The sequence below is a fragment of the Micrasema longulum genome, unplaced genomic scaffold, assembly GCF_059751315.1.
Source record: "Micrasema longulum isolate JH-2025_06_02 unplaced genomic scaffold, ASM5975131v1 h1tg000319l, whole genome shotgun sequence".
NCBI lineage: Eukaryota > Metazoa > Arthropoda > Insecta > Trichoptera > Brachycentridae > Micrasema > Micrasema longulum.
This window is the reverse complement of record NW_028277523.1, coordinates 1,041,853-1,051,835: the sequence shown is the minus strand read 5'-3', so window position 1 is coordinate 1,051,835 and position 9,983 is coordinate 1,041,853. Positions and strand designations below refer to the sequence as shown.

Below are 9,983 nucleotides of genomic sequence, written 5' to 3'. Positions count from 1 at the left end.
TTTGCATCTTTCTGTTTAGTCATATATTTTATTTTTGAAAGAGGAATCATGTTTTTTCATACAATGTGTGTAATTGAATAATTTCTTTGTTTGTTAAACAAAATATAAACGTGAATCATTGAACAACCCAAATGCTTGCAGACTGGCTGGATTTCCTCCCTAGGGAGTTATTTATATCTAAATTTGTTGCAACAGAGAGGGAAAACATTTTATGAAGGGAATATGGAAGTCTAGGCTTTTACAGGGCTTATGACCTGTCATTGGCTGGTTTAAGTGGCCACATTACACACCGTGTAACATTCACCATTTCTGTCTATGTTTGGCATATTCTAGGCATAGCATAAAATTTGAAATTTACATCTTGCACCTGTATTTAAAAATATTTGAAATAATATATACAGACTGGTGAATTAATGCATTCTAGCCTCGATATAATATGTACAGGGAAAAATGTTTCGTAATAGAATGTCAAGTACGGTTTTTCCTGACAATAATGCATTGGAAATAAATCTTACACAGAATAACAACTTATTTTATTCAAATCTAATTTAAAACATTTTTACACAGAAAGGCATAAAGTATAGACAACCGTAAAACAATACGAACAGCATTATCTCTTGAAACGGTCTCTCTGTTTTGGTTCTTTCGGTGCAAAAATTGTATCTTCGTCGTAATAGGTGTTGAATTTTTTGTAATCCTGCCGTTTACGTGGATCTTTTTTGCAAGCGGCTGGGGTCACATTTATCATAAGCCCTAAAATTTCAAAGAATCAAAATTATATTCAGCAGCCAGTAAAACAATAAAACACACTAATATAAAAAAATCTTTTATCACATGATTGATTGCCCAGACGTACTCTCCTTAGTTAATCGAAATTTCCCACCTAGGTGGACAAGACGCACCAAACTTTTTCACATACCTTACTTAATACAATACAAATACAGCAACAAATCAACACATCAATCGTGCCCTGACCTTATACAATCAAGCAGATATTCTCAACATCGACATCTTTTAAAAATAATATTCTGACAAAATTCTAAAGCGCAATTCCTCACTAACATCACCCTGTTTTGACATACCTAGTAACAAATTTAGGCTCTAATTGGAATACAACTAAAATGACATTTGCATGGGTTGCATGTTATCATTTTTTAAAGGTTAGGGCGTGACTATGTATATTATATATTGGTCGATGACTGACACTCTTCTATAGACATTATTGAATATTATAACTTATAATATAAATTTCACCAGATCAATCGCAGTAATAGGATACTGTATTGTGACTGACGAAACCCCTCAAGCAAAAAAATATAATTGATTATTATTTACCAGCTTTTTGCGCCATGGTAACTAAGGTTTTCATTCTCTTCTGCTGCATGGCGCAGAGCCGAGTTATTCTCCTGGGCAAGAAGCAACCATCCGATCTGACAAACTGGCGGAGTATCAACACATCTGTGTGTTTTACGTTCAAATCTAATGCACACAAATAACAGATCGGGTTTTTTCCTTCCTCAGCAGGCTCAATAACAGGCTTCACTAGAAATTTTTCGTGAGGAGATTCTACATAAACTCCTTCCACAATGATTTCCTTGTCATTTTTTGTTACTCTGACTGAAAAAAATGATAAATATTAGATTGATTAGCAGTAAACCAAACTGTAACACTGATCACTAACAATACACCGGTAATAAAAATAATACTGAATGCCAAATAAATGTTTTAAAAGGCTTACTCTCTTTTATAAGATTGACTGATGTGACTGAAATCCCTCGCTGTGCGGTAATTGATGGTATTTTTTTTACCAAATGTTGAAATCCTAACCTAAACAAACTAGCCATTTTGATAGATCCGGCCAGAGATTATACAATATACACATCACATACACATATAGGTCCGGCCACAGACTACAGATATCTTGATCCGGCCACAGACAGATATCTGCATCTGCAGTCTTTGCTGGTTATTCTGTAGTTTGACCATAGATTTAGATTATACATTGTAAATTGTAAATAAAAATATCTATGACAAATCAGCCTGCTGAAAACTGACATTCTCTTACATTTTAGAATTTTCGACGATTTTAGCTTTGAGGTTTTAATTTTAATTTACGGTTTAAATTTAAGCGAGAGCGCTCCATACGTATTTAGGTGTAGGAGAAAAGTCTTAAAATGGGAGAAGACTCAGAAGTTAGTGTAAAGAAACGTAGAAAGATAACTAGTGTTTCGGCCGCAACTGAAGTTGCTAAACCGGTGGATGTTTATCAGGTTAAGTTATTGTTTTAAAATTTAATCATTCTTAATAAATCCTCAAAATAGCACACTGTATCTATGATTTTCTTTACAGCGTGTTGTGGATTTCGAAGAAGCTGAAGCTCGCCAAAGATCTGCTGAAAAAGATGCAACATTATTTCATAAATTCTGCGATGAGATAAGGCAACTGTTAATGGATATTGCAGAACTCAAAAATCAAAACACATCTGAGGTATAAATCACACATTTAACTTTAACAATCAAAGTTGTGGAAGGTCAAGCAGTATGTACAAAAGATAATATTTATATTCACTGCAAGCCATAATCATCATTCCCTTGTACGCGCCTCGTGGTGCAAAGGGCACCGCAAGTAGTGCTCCTATCGCAGCGTACTAGTGATCGTTTGTAATATACGTACAGAAGGGATCAGTATTGTGCTTGAGGTGCCAGCAAAACTGTTTTAAAGACTGGACCTTCCTATCGGTTTCAATCATACTAAAAAGCAATGTTTTTTTCTCAATATATGAGTTACTCTTTTAATTTTCAATTTCATGCATAGCAATTTTAACTGAATTTAACTCTACTTCTTTCACTGCCTCTCTCACTGTGAGTTTGGAAAATTATATGAAGGGCCTTTGTCGGATATTGTCATTCATCCTCGTGACCATATTGCAAACGCGAATGCTATCAAAAACTGTATCTTCTTGTATCACGACAGGACAATGTCCATTATAGTAATTTTATAAATTTGATAACGTTAGATTAGCTGCTTATTTAAAGGTTACTAACTACATCAATTTAATCAAGTCACTGTGAAAAGATTGTTAGTAGGTAGGTACTATATTTGACAATTTCAACACTGAGGGTTAGCAACACTACTTCCCTTCTATGGGAAAGGACAGCACAAAATATTAGTTCCGTTCATACCCAGAGACATCGGGCTCCCGGCCATGCTTTTTTGACAATATGTCAAATTTAATTTGCCGACCATTCTGCAGTCCTAGGACTAATAAATATTGCCTCAATAACCACATATTAAATCAATTGTAACGTAGCATGGGCTAGTGCCGCAAAAAGTCATTTGAATACACTTGCCAAAGCACAGAAAGCGATCTCGAAAGTCATACTGAAAAAAACAATTAGTTATTCCCATCCGTTCAGGGAGTTCAGAGTACACAAATGTATTTTAGAACTATTTTACTATCCGTCCACAAATACATACATTGCTACGAAACCCTCGGGGCTAAAGTTTGTTAATGGTACTTGGCGCACATTTGTCTATGACTGCAAGATAAATATGTTGATTGACTGAAAATGTATAATCCCATAGAAACTAAAGACAAACGAAACTTAAATCTACAATTAATGTTAATAAATATTTGTATTTAACCACTAACCGACTTTTAATGTCTGGTTCGAGACGTACCCGTCTCTTTGCCAGGACACTCACTATACCAACATGCAAATACTAAAATACACTTTCACCTTTACCATCACCGTAGTATACAAAGTATTTATGAAAAAATACATAAATTACATGCAGAGTTAAAGGGATGCAAACACCACCATATCCAAACATGCACGTATATTTTAGTATTTGCATGAAAGTGTATTTTAGTATTTGCATGTTGGTGTAGTGAGTGTCCTGACGAAGAGACGGGTATGTCTCGAAACGAGTAGACATTAAAAGTCGGTAAGTGTGTAAATACATATACAATTTACTAACATTAATTAAAATGCACAATAAGTTTTTCTGGGTTATTATGCCGTGTGTCGTTCGTACTCTCTACCGACGTTTCGGATCGCGTTACAGCGTCCATCATCAGGGTTGATGTTATTTGTGTATGAATATGTGTTACGTTAGGTATTTAGAATTTTTACCGTGTCGTAGTCGTTTTTGTGTGATGTTATGTATTTGGGACTTGTACCGTGTCGTAGTCGTTATGCGATTTCTTTATGACTGGGTACCAGGATGTTTTTAATCGCATCCCATCATCTCTGTTTATGTTGTCGGGATGTTTGTAAATCTCAAATTATTAGAGAGTACGAACGACACACGGCATAATAACCCAGAAAAACTTATTGTGCATCTTAACGGCCGTGAAAATCTAAGAAGTTTAATTAATTAAAATGTTTGACCACAAAGTTAATGCTTTCAACATAAATAAATAATAAATCTACAAATTTAGAATAACCACTGACTGAATTCTTCGCTTTCGCGATATCTTCGTGACTGGTGTCTTTATTATAAAATAAAACCGATGTATACAAAATCAGTAAGGATAAAGAATTAAAATTATTAATGTAATTCGTATTTGAATTCATTTATTTTTGTCTGAAGGACCCTTTTACAGAGTTTTACTTGGGTAAATATGAGTTTTATAATGTTATTGTCATGATTTTAAATACATAATAATTATATTGTATTGTTGTGGCTCTTTTTTTATCAAGTACTTAATTATCCGATTGAATTAATAGCAGGAAATTCCTAGCTAGCTTTTTTTTTGTTTCAGGTCCCGACTAGTCGGGACCTGAAACAAAAAACCTCTGTGCATTATAAAACAGTGAAATAAATTTGTTAACGTTTTTTAGGCTCGAGAAGAAATAACTTCAAAGCGTATTCAAGCGACGCTTATGTTGGTAGCACTCAAAAAGCTAAACAGGTTGGAGAAAGTTCGTACAAAAGCCGGCCGAGACGCTTTACACAAAGAGAAACAGAGATTGGACTCCACTCATCTACTGCTGCAGAATCTTCTCTATGAGACAGACCACCTGGACAAGGAAGTTACCAAGTGTCTGCAGTTCAAATCTAAGGATGAAGAAATAGACTTGGTCCCCGTTGAAGAGTTTTATAAGGAGGCTCCTGAAGATGTCTCAAGACCGGTAGGAGTAGTGGGAGAGTTTACAGAAAGATGGACGAATCACATAATATAGTTTTTATATCATTATCACTTTAGTATATTAATTTATCATGTCTTGTCATCATATCACATCATTTGTCAACAGAAAATGCCCCCTAGAATTGAAATATTCTGGTAAAGAAAATATCGGCCTCGTGGTGATGACTATTAAGTCAGCGCGTTTGCCTACCATGCAAGAGGTCTCGGGTTCGATTCCCGGCGTGGTTGATATGATATATTTATCTAAATGGGTATTTTTACACTAGAATATTTCACAGTCCCTGGACTAGTACCTGAAGCGTAAGACTGATCATCTTACCTTCATGTAACAAAAATGATAAAAATACACTGCGATTGGCGTACCAATACAGTGCCCTATGGTGATCCTAAACGTAAAAAAAAATGTAAACTAAAGTTGGATTTGAAGTTCATAAAACTGCATTTAACCCTTACTGTGCCAAAAACATCCGCGCATTACGGTGCTGTGTAATCAATACACATGCAAGAAATGAGAGATTTTAAATTGGAAAAATTGAATGTTCATGGGCAATTGCTTCAATCATTTATAGTTGAAGTCAAAAGTGATAATATTTTTAATCTAATTGCTAAAACCATTGGCTGGCATTCGCAGCGCGACCGGAGAGACCGCTTCTAGCAAACACCCAAGAGTAACTATGTAAAACTGGCGTACTGAGCAGTGGTACAGGTTATTTTGCTGCTAGCCCGCGTGATGTGTGAATTTGTCTTTCTCGAAAATACCTATGTGAGACATAAAGAGTGTTTGAGACAACTACGTATTCGGTACTCTTATATATGACATACGTCACATTAGTAAACTGTTTATCTCCGATTTGTCAAAAAATGCTTTTTCTGTGCCCAATAATTTATTATTTCATTCGATACGTAAATGTATGACGGAGAAATACCGAAAATTTTAACCCAGAATTTATTATATTTATAGAGACATTGAAGTTATTATATACAATGTGTACTGGCTGCACATTACCGGGAATAGAAAGTTAGTAAAAGCATAAAAAGTAAATTAAACTGATTGCTATCAGAAAAAACCCATCAAAAACCTGATGGTACCTATTTAACAAAGAATTCTTATAGTAAAATTGGATGATTTTTATCTAATGACCCCTGACATTTATCTAATGATGAAACTATTTGTTTATTTCTAATCTAGAATTTTCTTATTTAGACAACTCTGATTTTTAACAATTACCAACATCGATCTAGGTCGATGTTAGTAATCATCAAACATCAGGCCTTGGCGACCTCCGGGGCGTAGTGGTTAAAATGCTTGACTCACCCATGGAAGGTTCCTGGTTCGATTCCCGGTGCGAACACCAAAATTAAATGTGATTTTCTCAAGCCTGGATGTTCTATACTGTAATTTACCACTGTAATTGGGCCTCCTGGCCTGTTGTGGTGCAAAAAAAAAAGTGTAATATGTATAAATTCTTAACGAGCAAAATTTTCAAACCGATTTGTAATAATTTAATGAAATTAGTCTCTATTGCACTTTCCACTTTGACTATTCTGATCCTAATTATGAAAAGTTTTTATTTTTGCTTTAGGAAGTAACAAAGCATGATCCTCACCAACTACGCCTGGCGCGACTGGAGTGGGAGCTGTGTCAGCGCCGCAAGTTGTCCGAGGCCTGCAACCAGCTGAAGGAGAGCGCCCAGGTCATCACCGCATCCCTGGGCGCAACACGAGCGCGCCTGGACAGCCTGGGGCCCCGGCTGAAGGAGGCGCTGGCGGCCGCGGAGCCCCTACAGGAAGCCCTCGGGGTCGCGGGGGGCAGAGCGCCCACCAGCGCTAGCCGGGGTGCGTCCAGCCTTCTCCCGGCTCCGCTATTCCTCCTGCACGCGCGCGTTCAGGCCTACACCGAGGCTTTTGGCCACAATTTAGTCCAAGTTTGTGAGTTAATGTTTATTCATTCAAGCAATAAATTATTTTTTTGCAGAATTTTTTCTAACTTTATTTTTCATAATATGTTGCCTCATACATTTATGAACGAAATAAGATTGATACTGTCTAATAATTCTTGAATTTTAATTTTCCACCGTTTAAAATTCACACATTGTCAGACGACAAGTTAAGATTAACTTGTAAAACTCGTAAGTGCATGATGGTCAAAAATTATGTTTTAGTGTTTTTGTTAGGATTTAAATAATCTATGTCTGTAAAACATGCATATTCATACTGTAGCATTATTTTTTTTAAATATATTGAAAAAAAATTGTTACAATTTGCTACTGAAATAAAAACTGTTACTCTGCACTAAGCAAAAGTAAGTTTGGAAGTTTTGGACGTTTGTGCCGACGATATAAAAATCAACTCCAGAATCTCAAGTATTTTTTTAACCTTCTCTATAGAACACCATGACTATAGAATTCATTATTTTACTCCCACAAATATAAATATTAATTGACACTCACTTACATTCACACACAAAACATATATACACATACACATTAGAAATAAATCAAAATAAAATAATGTTAGAAAAAACTATTCTCATCGAGGTCTAACATGTATAGCAACAAAATGAAAAAGGATACTCACCTCTCCATACAGTGGTCGATGCATTCACTGGAATCCACCCTGCTGTGGCTTAGAGTTTATTTAACCCTTACTAGGGCAGTAAAAGAGTTAGTATTTTCGCTCCTGGTTTTGTTAAACAAGACCAGTGATCATGAACAGTGGCATCTTTTATTTAACCCCCTCATATATGGTATGGTAAACAAAAATTTAATTGGAGATACCAACTAGCCACAAAAAGTAGCTCGATTGAGATTAAATCATTTCCATGCCTTTTATTATGTTCTGTTAATCTTTTATGGAATTCTGTTTGTAAGTTTTAATAAATAAAATTTCCAACATGTTTTAAAAAGATTTATAGAAATTTCATCTTCACACTACAAAATATGTCCATGAGTCAGTGGAGTATCTACATACATTCTAAATTTGTATGTTTTCTGTATCAAATGTATTTTTTAGACCTATAAAATATATGAAATTTTCAGCAATATCCGGAGATGAAGAGGAAGCTCGTAGATTAGAACAGGATGCAGAATCACAGAACGTGTTTCAAGATTCAGATTCAGATCAGGACCCTAAAGAAGAAGAAGAGAACCAAGATAAAAAGAAACGGCACCACAGAACTGACACTAAAGTGACGAAACAAGAAAGAGCAGAAGAAAAACTTAAACTAGTTATTAAAACACATCCCTTAGTTATAAAGCTGACAATTAAATTTAAAGAAGCATCACTAACATTGACATTTTTCTATTTGATTAATTTGAAAATAGTAACCGTCAAGAGTTCTATCGAAATACCTAAACCTTCTGGGGTATCATCTGCGGACGTATTGAACAGCCAAAGTGTTCTCAATGCTCTTTATATGGGAGATTTCGGGACTGATTCTCCACACCCGGCCACGGGGTATATTCTAAGGTCCGCCGGAGTGAACGATAAATTCACCCAGTTTATTCCCCAGTTAGGGAACCCGTACATTTGGACCCAAAGAATGTGCGGATTAGATTTTATGGCCTCTACATACACTGATGGAGACGCTCCCGGCTCTCTTTCGAAAATTAAAAACGAACCTTGTCCGAATCTGAGCAGTATCAGCGTGGAAAACGTTCTGATTGTCCTACAAAAGAGACTCAAGGCCAGGATATCTCTAATGAAAGAGTTGCAAGACTTGGAATCTGGCAACATACCATCTTTTGAGGGTGCCGGGAGTTCGCATGTCCGTCTCTTGGGGTCTTTGACGCAGTGGCAGTCCATATCCTGGGCCGAGTACAGCCAGGCAGTCTCCGTGGAGGAACTCGTCACGTTAGGACTTGTGACTCAACACGATATGTTCTACCGAGCTATCATCACGAGACAATCGGCCAAGTTGATTGCTCTCGTGTGTCTCAAAAGCGATTATCCAAAACGGGCTCCAATATTTTCCCTCACCCTCCACTGGAATGGGACTCACCACACTGGTAATGACGATGATATCAGAGATATCGAGAGATGTGTAAACACAGACTGGTGTAATGAAGGAAACAAAACTAAGGTTTCTTTAGCTGGACAACTCACTAAGCTCCTCTGTTGTCTGGATGTGTTGCTGGAAGCTGTGGGTTCCTCAGAATTTCCTCCCGACAAGGTCATGTTCCGGCCAGTAAAGGGAAGGAATAGAATAAAACCATATAAGTATTTAAAGCAAGGTTCGGGTGTATTTACTCAATACTAATTGACCTATCTGAAATTGTTTGATTTCAGATGTGAAAAAAAGATTAATAACTACTAAATTATGAATTAAAAGTATTTAAAAAATCATACCCTATTTTATTAGTTCTTTTATACTTTTATGTATTTAACAAACACTAAGTAGGATATAACAATTCATTGTTGTTATAATCCACCTACCCACATGGCCTCTGGTTATGCTGAATTTCGACATCGCTAAATTAAAAGGTTTAATTGATCTACTCATGCTGAGAATATTTGTCAATTCACCCAAATATCAAATAAAAATCACTCGCAAACGAGTGGAGGCGTATATAATAAAAAAAAATATTAGATGGTAATTATATTGTGTGAAGTTGGTACACCAATTGCAGCGTATCTTAGTCATTTTTGTTTCATTCAGATAAGATGATCAGTCTTACACTTCAGGTACCAGTCCAGGGACTATGAAATATTCTAGTGTGAAAACACCCTTTTAAATAAATATTTCATATCAACCATGTTGGGAATCAAACCTGAGACCTCTTGCATGGTAAACTGCGGATCACTGATCAGGTGCCTACAACATGTGTTG

At 36.0% G+C, this 9,983-nt stretch overlaps 2 protein-coding genes across 2 annotated transcripts; one reads left to right on the top strand and one right to left on the bottom strand.

Annotated features, from left to right (window-relative positions):
* Positions 1 to 514: 514 nt before the first annotated feature.
* Positions 515 to 1,975, bottom strand: mRpS18A (mitochondrial ribosomal protein S18A). The gene is made up of 3 exons (XM_088224917.1): positions 1,739 to 1,975; positions 1,336 to 1,617; positions 515 to 753 (listed from the first exon to the last, which is right to left on the bottom strand). The coding sequence occupies exons 1-3, from the start codon at positions 1,842 to 1,844 to the stop codon at positions 611 to 613; spliced, it is 531 nt and encodes a 176-aa protein (XP_088081043.1). The 5' UTR covers positions 1,845 to 1,975; the 3' UTR covers positions 515 to 610.
* A 26-nt stretch (positions 1,976 to 2,001) lies between these two features.
* Positions 2,002 to 9,697, top strand: thoc5 (THO complex subunit 5). Its single transcript, XM_088224916.1, has 5 exons — positions 2,002 to 2,270; positions 2,350 to 2,487; positions 4,848 to 5,138; positions 6,739 to 7,084; positions 8,194 to 9,697. The coding sequence occupies exons 1-5, from the start codon at positions 2,175 to 2,177 to the stop codon at positions 9,411 to 9,413; spliced, it is 2,091 nt and encodes a 696-aa protein (XP_088081042.1). The 5' UTR covers positions 2,002 to 2,174; the 3' UTR covers positions 9,414 to 9,697.
* Positions 9,698 to 9,983: the final 286 nt, after the last annotated feature.